The sequence below is a fragment of the Lissotriton vulgaris genome, chromosome 4_1 (assembly GCF_964263255.1).
Source record: "Lissotriton vulgaris chromosome 4_1, aLisVul1.2, whole genome shotgun sequence".
In the NCBI taxonomy this organism is placed as follows: domain Eukaryota; kingdom Metazoa; phylum Chordata; class Amphibia; order Caudata; family Salamandridae; genus Lissotriton; species Lissotriton vulgaris.
In genome coordinates this window covers 1211697290-1211712122 of record NC_141691.1, presented here as the reverse complement: position 1 = coordinate 1211712122, position 14833 = coordinate 1211697290, and the positions used below count along the sequence as shown (strand labels likewise).

Sequence of the window (14833 nt, the reverse complement as noted above, 5' to 3'; positions counted from 1 at the left end):
GCCAATGCGCTTGCGCATTGCTCCGGTGAGATTATAGCAAGCGGAAAAGAAAAGTCTACCAAAACGTCTGCGGATCGCATACACATTGCACACCACCATTTGTCTTTGCCTCGGCAACAGACGTCAAAGGCTGCCGCTCCCCCGCCCCCCCACAGCAATGCCGAGCACTTCTCTCACAGTTTAAACTTTTCATTCATTACTTTTCCTTCGTGCCCTCGAGTTTTCTTTCTTTCTGCCCCAACGTATGTTTTTACTTCTTACTTTTATTAGTATGCTAACCTTTTTTCCATCATCCCCTATTTTACTTTGTCATTCGTAATATCTGTTTTCTTCTTTTACATTTTATTCCTTCTGGTCTCTAACTGCAAGTTTCTTTCAATCTCTTTCTCATCTTCTATTTCTTTCATGTTGATTTGATTGGTTTTCCACCACTTACTTTTTTCACACACTCCCCTTGCCACAGTTTTTTGGCCATTCTTTCTTTTACTCCTTAGTTTGCATTTCTTTCCTTTGTCTTCTTTAACACTATTAATCTGGCCGTTCCTTATCTTATATTACCTACATTCCCTGATCTTCATTCACTTCCCAGGCCTTGTCTCTAAATGCAGTTGCTAATCCCATATTCTTGCCCTATCTCCGTTCACTTCTCGCCTCTTTCCCTCCTCGCTTAGCTTCTCTGCCATTTCCGGGCTTTTGTTGTCTTACACTGGTTGACTTTGACGTAACTATCTATCTCCCCTTCTGACTTACTTTCACTTTCGAACCTTACTTCTCTAAGTCCCTTTATTTTCTTTCACCCCACTGGTCTCTTTTACTCTTTCTTTTGCTCGCTGCACCTTTACTGCATTTTCTACACTCTCACAAGCATCGCTCTCCCATGGTCCCTGCAGGTGACGTACCTTGGTGAATGCATTGGATAACAGGCTGTTTAGATGCACAGTCAGCCACATAAAACACAGGTGCCAGTAAGGGAGGAGTGACCCTGGGTGCTGCGGCCAGCTGTGTCTGGACCACACGCTGTGGTTAGGGGGTGGCGCTGCTGACAGAGTGGAAAGTGCTTTTAGCGAATTAGCGAGGTCGTGAGTCGGCAGCGTAAGGGAAGACAATCCCAAAGCAAGGGGTGGACGTTTTTCTGAAGACTCCTTCCTCCCCACCCATGAAAAGGCCTACATGCATGTCCCTCGGGAGACAAGACAGTGGTATGACACCGGACAGCTCGCCACCAAATGTCGGTCCAGGCCATCAGTCACTCGGGAGATTATGCATACTCCACTTCTACAGGAGGGCTCTTTGCAGTCATGGAAACTGAACTTTATTTTTCTTTCGTGAACCTACAGAACATTTCTCTCTCCCAATGCACTTCGAAGCAAAATATTGACAGCTGAGTAGTCGCAGTTTACAGCTGAACTATTTGAGACTGTCTGCAGAAGTGCTCTCCATGGCTACCTCTTCTACTATTTCTCTCTTCTCCCTTTTCAACCACTTTCTCTCTTTTTTCCTATCTATCCCGCCCTTTTTGCCTCGCCTCTCTTCTGTCCGTCTCTTCCACACTCTCTCATTCATTATCTCCTTTTCTCCTCCCCTATCTTCACTTCTGTCTGTTTGCTGTCTCCCTTCTTTCTTTCTTCCTGTTGTCTTCTGCCCTCTCACTCTCTCTCATATATCACCAACTCCTGTGCTACTGTATCCTATAGTAGACAAATCAGGTACAGACCACAAACGTGTGAGGTAATCTTCTTAGTGCTTTATTTCTCCATAGTCAACATGACTGGTTTCGGCTGCGTCGCCACAGCCTTGATCACATTATATATATATATATCTCCCTGATGCTATCCCCACTTCTCTACCATTCTCTTTTCTCTATCACGCTCTTGCCTGTCAACCTCTGTTTCTCCACCACCCCTGCCCCCATAATGTGGCCACTTTCTTTTCCTTCTCTGATCTCCTCTTTCGAGTAATCTCTCACTGCCTTTTCATCTGCCTTTCTCCCCGTTTCAACCCTGCATTGCTTCTCTGCCCGCCTCTATCAATTTATTTTCTCCTTTGCTTTTCTACGTTTCATGGTCTCAATCTCTGTGCCTCTCTCCAGACTGCCAACCCCCTCGTTCTTTTTATGTCTCACTCCCCACAGTCACAGCCATTTCGTTGCCAAAATACAGTTTGCTCTCGAGTATCCATTTCCAATCTCGCATCCAGCTACAGGCTGTACCAGAGTAACGTTTTATTAGAAATTATGCAGCAATTCGTTTAATCAAACTGTGGGGAAATGTGTCACTAGCTCAGCCATTTTTTATTCCAGGCTGTGTGTTTATCCTGGCCCTATTCAGAACTTTTAACTGGCCTGTCCGGCTTCACGGAGGTCCCCCCAAACCGCCCTTTCTTGCATTGGCTTGGGGGAGTTTGGGTATACACGCTACTTAATCAACTATGAAGTGCATGTGCTCTCTGGAGGTCCTGCCTGCACTCTACCTGTTTGAGAAGGTGAGCTGGCCTGTCTCACTCTAATTGCGTGACATTGGCTGCCTTCTCATTGGACACAGCGCAGCATGTTTTTTACCTCAATACCTCTAATAGAGGACCCCCCAAAGTGTACACTTTTCTCCTGCACATTGCGATAGACCCCCTAACTTCCTCTAAAGGCATCTATCTGTCACAAACTGTGGTAGAGCAGAGCCCTACTGAGGATGCCACTGTTTCTTCAGAAATTTAAACTCCCGGAGTTTACAGTTTACCTCAGAAGAGGAATAAGCATTTGCAATGCAATAGGTCTTGCATTACTAAAGTTTGAGCTATTGGTGTTGCATTATTTAGCAATGCCAATAGCTCAAACTTTAATAATGCGAGACCTATTGCATTGTAAATGCTTGGTTTTCCTGTTTCCCCTTGCTTTTTCCCAGCTCCATCATTCTGTGCTTTGATAAATTGAACACTCTTTGTAGCACTCAACCCTGCGTGCTCTTCGCTTCAGTCTCTGTGCTGCTGCACCACATCACTCCGGGACACCACCAAATCACTCGGGGACACCACCACATCACTTGGGGACACCACCACATCACTTGGGGACACCACCACATCACTTGGGGACACCACCACATCACTTGGGGACACCACCACATCACTTGGGGACACCACCACAGCACTCGGGGACACCACCACATCACTCGGGGACACCACCACATCACTCGGGGACACCACCACATCACTCGGGGACACCACCACATCACTCGGGGACACCACCACATCACTCGGGGACACCACCACATCACTCGGGGACACCACCAGATCACTCGGGGACACCACCAGATCACTCGGGGACACCACCAGATCACTCGGGGACACCACCAGATCACTCGGGGACACCACCAGATCACTCGGGGACACCACCACATCACTCGGGGACACCACCACATCACTCGGGGACACCACCACATCACTCTGGGACACCACCACATCACTCTGGGACACCATCACATCACTCGGGGACACCACCAGATCACTCGGGGACACCACCAGATCACTCGGGGACACCACCAGATCACTCGGGGACACCACCACATCACTCGGGGACACCACCACATCACTCGGGGACACCACCACAGCACTCGGGGACACCACCACATCACTCGGGGACACCACCACATCACTCGGGGACACCACCACATCACTCGGGGACACCACCACATCACTCGGACATACCACCACATCACTCGGGGACACCTCCACATCACTCGGAGACACCACCACATCACCACATCTCTCGGGGACACCACCACATCACTCGGGGACACCACCACATCACTCGGGGACACAACCACATCACTCTAATACACCACCACATCACTCGGACACCACCACATCACCACATCTCTCGGGGACACCTCCACATCACTCGGAGACACCACCACATCACCACATCTCTCGGGGACACCTCCACATCACTCGGAGACACCACCACATCACCACATCTCTCGGGGACACCACCACATCACTCGGGGACACCACCACATCACTCGGGGACACAACCACATCACTCTAATACACCACCACATCACTCGGACACCACCACATCACTCGGACACCACCACATCACTCGGGGACACCACCACATCACTCGGAGACACCACCACATCACCACATCTCTCGGGGACACCACCACATCACTCGGGGACACCACCACATCTCTCGGGGACACCACCACATCACTCGGGAACACCACCACATCACTCGGGGACACCACCACATCACTCGGGGACACCACCACATCACATCACTCGGGGACACCACCACATCACATCACTCGGGGACACCACCACATCACTCGGGGACACCACCACATCACTCGGGGACACCACCACATCACTCGGGGACACCACCACATCACTCGGGAACACCACCACATCACTCTAATACACCACCACATCACTCTAATACACCACCACATCACTCAGCCCAACCACATCATCACTCAGCACCACAACAGCACTGTCCTTGCTTGCTACCAATAAGCATTGCCATAGCCAATAGGACTCGCATTAGGAAAGTGTAAGCTATTGGCTTTGTGAATAACAATGCAATTAATTTATATATTTTCAAAGCCAACACATTAAAAAAAATTGTCATTTACAATACCAATAGCTCACACTTTCCTCTTTCCAAATGAGGTCGCACACTGCTCGTCCCATCAGCGTGTGACCCCGGAGCATGATGGTGGATGTAGTCGGTATCAGCAGGTGCGCTTCTACCCGAGTCTTGAGTCTTCAAGGTGTTCACTGGTGTGCTTGCCATCCCTGGACACTTTCCTAATGCGAGACCTATTGCATTGCAAATGCTTGTTTTCCTTCCTGGTGTGGCAGTAATGTCATCAGAGAAGCTTGGTTTTAAGCCCTGCAGTGCCTTTCAGCACTCAATGTCAGTGATGTACCTACACCTTGTGTGCCTCTGGTGCCTCGAGCGCGACCAGGGCCCGAAGGCCTGCTCTGATTGCCCCGCCATGCACTCAAAGGCTTTAAGGGAGCACGCCCTCAAGCTCCTGGTGGCTCAACATGCGACGCTGCGAATATCCAGATCCTAATTGAGAATAAGGTTCTGGGAGTGGTCATGGAGTCCTAGAAGCTCAATGGACTCTTAAGTCTTCTGGTCCTTCAGGTAAGTCCCGACACGAGAAATAGTTGAAGCTTGCTTCAACATTTCCTCGTCAGACGGGCGATGAGATGAGGGAGCGTCACTCGACACCTCGCTTCGCTGTGAGCCAGCGCCTGGGTCGGCTCGGAGCTTTCCAGAGTTTTCAGGAGCCAGAGCAATCCCGCCCAACTAAAAATGTTATGAGGGTATGCACCTCATATGTGGGAAGCCCTTTCCCTCTTGTGTGCCTTCGTGCCCCACTGGTTCAGGCGGGACCACTACTGGATCCATGATGGCAGCTCCGGTGACTGTCGGGCCCAGGGATCCACATAAGGATCCAGATTGGCACCTGTTGTGCTATGTGGACCTTCGCTGGTGCTGGTTCCAACGCATACACTCCCGGCGGCGCTGTCCCAGACTTTGACATGAAGCCAACGGGCATCACCCGACTCCAGTGCCGACAGAAGACATGCTTTCCAGGCCAGAGTCTGAGCCCTATTCCTATAGGCTAGGACTCAGAAAAGGATAGGATGGGTCACTGGGCCCTGAACAATACCTGCCTTATGACTCATTGGACTGACGAGAGGATCTGGGTGACAGCAGTGGACAGAACACTTCTCCAGCTACTGGCATACTTTCTCTCCAAACTGTAGCTAGGGAGGAGGGAGCATCATTCGCAATGAGGGTGGGGAGGGCGTCTGATGTCCTGTACCTTAGCATACCCGTAGGTGGCAGTCAATACTAGTGTACTGACTGAAGTGCTTTAAGCAGGAGTGTCCCCTTCCGAATAGCTTCTCCCATTCAACAAAGCACTTTCAGATATCCTTCTTGGGACCTGGCCAAGCCCAGCACAGGGGCTCAATGAAAGAGAACAAGTACCTGCAGCCAATGTCCCGCTCCAGGAGACCCTAAATTCCTCATGAAACATCCTAACCCAGAGAGCTTGGTGGTCCAAGCATCCATTTCACACCAAATCCTGGTGCATTCCCAACTGCCTTGCCAGATCGGAAATCCAAGAGGCTAGACAACTTAGGCAAGAAATGTTTTCTTCCACCAGTTTTCAGGTTGTTGAACACCACATACCTTTTGGGCTGCTATTCCCAACACTTTGGCATACAGTTGTGCAGGTTCTGCTATGGTCCTAGAGGAGGCCTGGGCCATGCACCATCTAGCATTTGCTGATGGGAGGGATGCAGCGAAGTTCACCATTAGATGTGGACCTAGATACCACTAACTCAATAGGCAGGTGGTTTAGTCAGCAGTGGCCCAATGTTGCCACATCTGGTTGAGGAATACTGGCTTTTCTGAGGATGTCCCGTCATCACGCCTAGATATCCCCTTTGATGACTTTTGTGCTTTGTAGAAAAGGTGTATTCGGCGCTGGAGCACATAAAGGGCAACAGGGCTTTGGGCTAGGTGCTTTGTGCAATTCTATGGTCCTTCATCACCCTCAATCCACCTTTTGCGGCCACGGAAGGAGCATACAACTTTGCTCAACTTCGCCTGTTCATCCTTTCTCTTGCCCAGCAGGCCTCTGCTCTGGACACTATGAAGAGCTATCTCTCTGATATTTCAGCTTTTTTTGTGGTTGCTTGATCAGCAATCCCTCCTCAAATCTCTTATTGTACATAGGTTTCTGAAAGATTTAAAACTTGTGTCCACCGTCTTCCTTTATTACACCCAGCGGGACCTCAATCTTTTCCTCACTTTCCTCATGGTACTCCCTTTGAGCCCCTATATAATTGTCCTCTCAGGCTCCTTACCAATAAGACGACCTTGTTGGTAGCAATACCATCTGCCCGAAGGGTCAGTGAGCTTCAGTCCTGGTCATCCAAGCCTCTTGTTTTGAACATCTACCCAGACAAGCAGTTGCCACGTACGAGTGCTTCCTTTCTCCTGAAAGCGGTCATTCCATTTCAAGTAAGCCAGTCCGTCACTCTACCTACTTTTTATGCTCTTCCTCATCCCTTCAAGGAAGAGGAGCGACTTCACCGCCTGAACCCAAAAAGAGCGTTGGTTTTATACCTTGATTGCGCACGAGCTTTCAAGGTAGACGAAAATCTCTTTGTGGCATATGTGGTAGCAAAGAAAGGATGGGCTATACAGAAGAGGATGTCTCACAATGGATTGTGCTCTATATCAAAATCTGCTACGCATTGGCTAAAAAACAACCCCTTGAGGGTTTGCGTGCTTGTTCCACCAGAGCTAATTAGCATGCTGAGTTTCAATCCTGGACATCTGCCAGGTGTCAACTTGGGCTTCCCGGCACACGTTTACTAAGCACTACTGCCTGGACGGTCAGGTGTGTATGGATGGCATTTAGGTCCTCCAGGACTTCCTTGTGTGAAATTAGTCCGCAGACCCACCTCCGGGGATATATTGCTTGGATATCTATTCTAAGGTAAGGAATCTTCGGCAAGAAGTGTCTTATCAGATAAACAAGTTACTTACCTTTGGTAACGCCTTATCTGGTAGGGACTCTATCTAGCCGTAGATTCCTTACCAACCCATCCATTCGCCCTGCTCTGCAAACACATTTCTAGGGGCTGGGCTTTCCTCTTTTAGGGCCTTCGTATTCCACACAATTAGTCAGTATACCTCGAGACTCTGCGCTTCTGGCATGGAAAGTCATGAAAAGTAACTGACGTCTGCGCTCTGGGAAGGTGTCTACATAGGCATTGTGCAAATCACTTTTGACACTGATGACGCCGATGGCTCCATGTGGAGCCGAATGATGCTACCTACTGGCATGTAAGGGTACTGCTCACGAAAAATTTCCGGATCCATCTGGAGATAATTCTAATGAAAGTAATCTGCGGCTGGATAGAGTACCAGTTAAAGTGTTACTGAAGGTAAGTAACGTGTTCATTAGTACAGAAAAAATCTTTACTGGTAGCAGAATTGCTGGTTGTAATATGCTCGGATATAGACATTTTGCTGGTGCTTGTTAGTAACCAAAGTGACAGTTGAAGTGTTCTACAGTTTCACTTTTCATGTTGGAGTGGGCTTGCCTAATGTTTATAAATTGCAATGAGTTTTGCAATGGATGGCGGTCAACCAGCAGGCAAACAAAAATGAAGATTTGTTAGGTCTCGATCTGCTCGCTCCACCTCTACTCCCAGACACGAAAACCTGGGGATATGTTAGTGGGATAGCTGAGAAAATAACAAACTGTAGTTCAGAAGTAACAAAATAAACTGAAGGAAGTTTAAATTTAAAGGTGACCCAATTCTGGTAGTTTTAGACTTTTAGGAAGTTAAGGGGTGTGCCAAATACTGTGGGGAACTAAAACACAAACTTGGTATTCCTCATGGTGATGGTTATAAAGAACTCTAGTTAAGGCATGGTATTGCATCACCTATTAACCGACGTTCTGAAAACCTGTTGGAACTCCTTTGAAAACATAACCAGTTACCATTTAGGTGACATCTTAACTGTAAACACTGATGATTTTTAACCCCTTGCGTGTATCGCCGGCCATCCGACGTCACGGTGGGCGTGTGCGCAGGACGGCCAGGGGCCGTCCGAACCACACCCACACCATAAATCACTCGCACTGCGGCGGAATTTCCGCCGCGGTTCAAGGGAGGCATCATACATAAATGTTTTTGGGCTGAAAAATAAAAAAGCAGGGTAACATCTGACTTTAGAAAGAAGAATAAAATCTACAAGGCCGAGGCTGAAACAGGGTCAGAGAGATGGGCACAAATGCATATAGGGGTTGTGACATCAGCTACTGGCTGGACTTTGGGAGAGATGGATCATGTTCTATGTCTAATCTCCATCATTTGAATTGTCATACTTGGGGCACAACTTGGCATTCCTATACCGATACATAAGAATACTTGTGTCCTTTTATTTATTTATTTATTTATTAATTTTTAATTTGAAAGGTTTTATATAATGCTGGCTAAACCCGGAGGTATCAGAGCGCTTTACTTCAGTATCAGACCATAGATTAAGGTTACATCGTTACAAAGGTTACACAGTTATTGGAGCATAGCTGTTAGGTCGAGACAAACAATAAGGACATATACGCAAGGGAAAAAGCAGGCAAGGGGAGAGATTCAGGGGAGAGGGGGTAGGAGCAGGGGAAGTAGACAGAGAATGAAAGAGGGAAGGGGGAGGGTGAGAAACACAGCATGAAAGAGGAGGAAGACGGGGGCACAAACCGATAGATGAGTAATAGCTGCGTACAAAGTCCAGTAAGCTGTGATCCCAGGGGAAGTGGTATCATTCCCCCATCTCTGTTGCGAGAGGCTCCCTTTACGCAGTGGACTCTCTCAGTGTGGTCTCTGAGACTCAAAGGCCTACCTACTGGATCCTTCCCCAAAAAGGGGAGAGGGAGTAATTTGGCAAGGGGCGCCATACCATACCTCATCTGTGAGTAGCTCCCTTGGCGCTGTGGACTCTCTCAGAGGCATCACTGAGACTCCAGAGTATACGTTTTGGATCTTTCCCCAACAAGGGGAGAAGGAGTGCTTAGTAACAGGGCATAGGGGGCTAGGCGGCGTAGCAGGCAAGGGGAGAGATTCAGGGAAGAGGGGATAGGAACAGAGGAAGTGGACAAAGAATGAGAGAGGGAAAGCAATGCGGAGGGTGAGAGACAGAGCATGACAGAGGAGGCGGGAGGGTGAAGGGGGCACAAACTGTGACTCTAAAGTATGAATATTGGATCTTTCCCCAACAAGGGGAGAAGGAGTGCTTAGTCAAAGGGCAACAAGGGACAGGGAAGTAGAAGGCGGGTCGGAACTGGTAGGTCAACAGAGGGGGAACAAACTGCAAAAGAAAAAAATCACATTATTACAGAAAGATAACACATTCAATGCCAGGGAAAATTACCAATCCAGAAAAAGACCGGATCGATGAAAGGCAAGGGTCAGGGAGAACAAAGGGAGGGAGTCAGCGATTTGAGGAGTCCCACAAGGAAGAGATAAAAGATAGCAGAAAAGGAAATGTATACTTTGTAGAGTCACTCAGGGGAGAGATGCAAACGGGAAACCTCAGAATCACAAAATAGTGATATTAAGTACAAAGAACTCCTACATATACTAGTGGTTAGAGTTGTAACTATGCAAATAGTAAATTCAATCAGGGTTCCATTCCCACAACGATTAGGCTAAAAACAATTGTATATTACTTATCTACAGAGTCAACGGAGAAATAAGACATCCACGTCCTGTCTGGTGCTTTAATTGTTAAAAACATAAGAAAATGTTGTCGTAAAAAAGATAGAAGAATGAAAAGAAAGAATGAGAACCCCTGTTCATTTACCAAATGACACAACTACAATTGAAATACTTGGTGTTCTACTTACAAGATTGCATGAGATGGGCTGGCCGTGAATCCTCAGACTATACTAAGCATAGAAGGATACCTTTCCTCACATTTCAGTTTTGATAGATGGGCCTTCTAGGAGTCGTGATAAACTCTGGTGCATCATCTCTTCAATATCTTTTTGAACAATGCGTGTGTGTTAGTCCGGATGGATAGTGCCATAAGGCTTGGGAGTTGAAATGCCACCAAATATGAAACAAGGCAGTAATATTACATGATAGTTTTTGGAAAAACAACAATACTGCATGCCTTAATTTAAATAATTACATTTTATTCCAGGGTAGGTGCACAGCAAACAGTCTTTCTGTGAACACATTCTGAATGTAAATCTATTTCCTTATAACACATAAACTTGCATCAATTCAAAAAGAAAAAGCTGCAAAATTCGTTTTTGTAATTGAAATATAAAGTTTGTTTAGGTAATTCTGCATGTTTATGCTGAGGAGCAGATTCATACAAAGTCTTGTTAGACTTTGTACATTTGAAGACTTAATGTGCAGTATACTAGGAACCTTATCTGTCATTTCCAATAAAAATGATAGTTTGACAACTGTGAAGTGAAACTCTGTAACTACTTAACTACTATTATCTTTTCCTTTTGCAGATATGGCAATGCGGGGGCACGTTAGAAATTGTTACATGTTCGCACGTGGGGCATGTGTTCCGCAAAGCTACACCATATACTTTTCCTGGAGGCACAGGCCAGATCATAAACAAAAACAACAGGAGGCTTGCGGAAGTCTGGATGGATGAATTTAAGAATTTCTTTTATATCATCTCTCCTGGTAAGAAATAGCGTAGATGGATTAATGATGGAATCTGGATATTTCGAATTTTCTGCAAAACTATGATGAAAAACTTTATCTAGAGCACAAAACATAGAGACAAACACGTCTTCACTTTGACAGAAATAGAGGAGAAACCTCACTGAAACCTTATACTGAAGGTCTCCATAGACCTTTATTATTGCCATTTCACTGTTCATAACCTTTTTTGAAAACTAACACTGGTCGACTAAATATGTCCTTACAACTTTATTAAAATAAAAGATAATCTTGTGATTGTCTAATCTATTTCATCTTAGCAGTTGCTTAGCATTTCCATTAGGAAATGGTATGTAGGTAATTTTGTTCATACCTTAATGTTAATTATATATCTGAAATATTAACTCAATTTTTGCACATCAAAATGGTAGTATTTTTTAACCATTCATATTAGAGCTATTAAATATTGGTCTTTGTTTGAAAACAGAGTGCTCTATCTCAGGTGGAAAGTCATAAATTGTGTTAACCATCAATTCTCCTAGTAGAACCCTTCAAGGTTAATGAAACACTGGATTAATTCTCAATACCACTACTGCAACTTGACCTATGACTTTGTTAATGTTCACCAATGATCCCCCTCTATTCCCAAGCATTCTGTGACCAGCTGTATAAACAGGAGTTTCAGCACATCACAGTGATGTTGTGTGATTGTGCAAGTGTACGACCTGTAGTATGCTGATTCTCAAATAGACTGTGAACAAGCTGAACTTATTCTTAGCAGTACTCCTCTTCTCTCTCCAAACTGCTTATGACTGGTTCTACTAATGGCCCCCTTTAGTATACCTATATATCCATCACATTGGATCCTTTCTGGGGTGCCGGGAGGATTGAAACATCAAAAATCTTTCCTCGTCCACAAAAGATGTGTAAAGGCATAATGAGCCACACAAGCAATGTTGAAGCTTTTTTCTGCATGCAGCAATCAAAAGCCTTCCTCTCCACACAGACGACATCATGAATCCATCATCCTAATAAAATATAATACTTGGTATGTATTTAACCATAAAAGTGAAAGACAATTTTTATAAAGAATTGCACAATATTTAAGAATTTGAAATAGGCTACAATGTTATGTGATTCGTACAGTCTATACTCGCCACCTAACATCTAGGTGTCGACACAGTAGCCCATTTACTTGAATGCATGCAAAGCAGTCTGCTAATTTATATATAGTTAGAACTTTGGAACTTGAAAAAGGCTGGATGTAGTAGTTCAAGAGAACTGATAGAGTTTGGCAGCCAGAAAGAGAAAAGGCTCCCCTACACCTTCTTTTCTTATTGACAGTTGTAGAGCATCAGCAAATAAAGGCTGGTGAAGTCCTGAAGGGTTTCAGTTCAGTTTTAGGGACAAGGAGGCTCTACTCAGAGAAGCAGGGTGTGTACCTTAAATAGACTAGGCTTGATCACTGGCAGCCAGAGAAGGATTTGAAGAAATTGTGTTATGTAATCAATTTGAGAAAAGTAGAAGAGGATTTGGGCTGCAGCTTGTTGCAGTAAGTTAAATATTCCTAGGAGATAGCAGTCATGGGAACGGTGTCCACCTGCTGTGGAAAGGCCAAGTAAAGGAATATCTTTTAAAAGATTTTTTTATGTGGAACCAGCACTGTCACACCTACAGTAAATGTGGCAGAAAAGTCAGTATAGTGTTCAGGAGGACACTCTGCATCTTTCCTATTGCTGCAAAATCTGGAGGCTTTACACAGTGATGATTGACCACAGTTTTTTGGGCCAATGTTGCAGTGAAAGGCTAAAGTTAATGTCATAGGGTGCCCATTAGGCAGACCTCTTGCATACAAATTACAGACATAGTGACAATTTAGATTGTTGAGTCATATTATCTCTCACAGTAGGTGAAGGTTAATGTAAATGGCTAAAAGGTAATTATATCTGACAAATGAATGGCATCAGGTTATATAGCACGTCTCGTAATCCAAAAATGGAATTCCAGGATGAAGTAGTAGTCTGATCAATCTGAAAGAGACTGTTCTAGATTACTTACCTTAACATTTCCCCCAGGCGTCACACTGGATCTGTAGATTTTTCTTTAGCAATACCCCTACGTGTCAGTAGGTGGCGTCTGTCAACTCCGCGTCTGGCCTCATGGTCTCTGGGAGGACGTCGTGGTGCCTACTTAGACACAGCCCATGCACGCTGACGTCAATTCTCTTTTTCTGCACCAGCCTAGCTCAGATCTGGAGAGAGCTACCCCCTTGGCCTCTTTTTGGCAACGTTTTTTGCGACTTTTGTTGACTTCTTGTCAAGTCATCTGACTGCTGGTGTGCGAGGCATGTCCCTACCTCAAACCCCCTTTAAGGCCTGGGGCGCCTGTCTCAACACAATGTCTGTGATGGACCTGCACCACGTGTGCCTGTGGTGTTTGGAGCGCAACCATGACCCATAGTCGTGCTCCGACGGCCGGGCCATGGTGCCAGAGCGTTCCTGAAAGTTGCTGGAGGCCCGGTGGTCGACTCCTCGTCGTTCCTGGTCTCATTCGAGAGGAAAGTCCTGAGGCCCGTTGCGGAGCCCCTACTCCTAGTCTCACTCAAAGTCATCGAGGTCTTTGGGTAAGTCCAAGAAGAAAAAGGCGAAGAAATACCGGCGCTCTTTGTCTTCTCCTCGTCAGTCAGCCGACGCGATGCGGGACTCTGAGGGTCACCACTCTAAGGCACTGTATCCAGCGCCTGCTCCTGAGACGGCTCCGCACCTCCCACCTATTCTGGGATCCGTAGCATCTCATGCCCAACTCAAGACTTTCTATGAGGCCTTACTCCTTGCTTTTGGGCAGCCCGGGTCTGCTGGTGCGCCTTCGGGCCCCAAGCCAGTGGGGGGCCCTGGGCTTTCTATGCCGGCTGACCTGGGCCCTCGATGCCGGCGGATCCGGCAACAGTGCGGAGGGCCCCCACGGATCCAGGCCTGGATCCGGATCGATACCGGTCGATCTTACTTGACCTTCCCCGGGGCTGATCCCGATGATGATGCCCGTGGCGCCGGCTGTGCCCCCAGCCGACGTCAACCCCAGCCTCGTCACTGGCTTGGACACGGAACCAGACCAATCTTGGTCAATGTCTTCTCCGATGCTGAAGGGTACTTTTGTTCCCCTTGTTCATCCCTGGTGTTCCCTATTGACCAGAGGGTGGTGATGAGGATTGGGAGGAGTTGCTGGATCCTTTAGCTGACCAGCTGAAAGAACCGGACTGGCAAGAGGACCTGGGTGACGCCAGTGGTCTGGACACTTCTCCTGACACTGGTTTCCTTTCTCCCCCTTCCTTGGCTACGGAGGAGGGAGCTTCCTATGCTGTGGTGGTGAGAAGGGCGGCCGAGGCCTTGTGCCTCAAGCTCCCTTGAGTGGAAGTCAGGACTACCCTCCTGATGGAGGTGCTTCAGCCTGCGGCTTGATTTTCTGAGCCCCTGCCGTCCTTCTGGGCTCTTGGTCCAAGCCCAGCACTGAGGGTCCTGTGGATGGGATGATTGTCTACTGCCACCTCCCGGCGGCAGGCAACAGTGTTTTTGACCCAACACCCTTCCCGTGAGAGCTTTGTGGTCCAAGTCTCT

At 46.9% G+C, this 14833-nt stretch overlaps 1 protein-coding gene across 1 annotated transcript in view; it reads left to right on the top strand.

Moving 5' to 3' along the window:
* Nucleotides 1–14833, top strand: part of LOC147723054 (polypeptide N-acetylgalactosaminyltransferase 1) — a 436567-nt gene that overhangs the window by 233809 nt on the left and 187925 nt on the right. The window contains exon 5 of the mRNA XM_086965426.1: nt 11063–11243. Within this exon, the coding sequence (XP_086821552.1) occupies nt 11063–11243 (181 nt within the window). The remainder of the gene's footprint in view (nt 1–11062; nt 11244–14833) is intronic.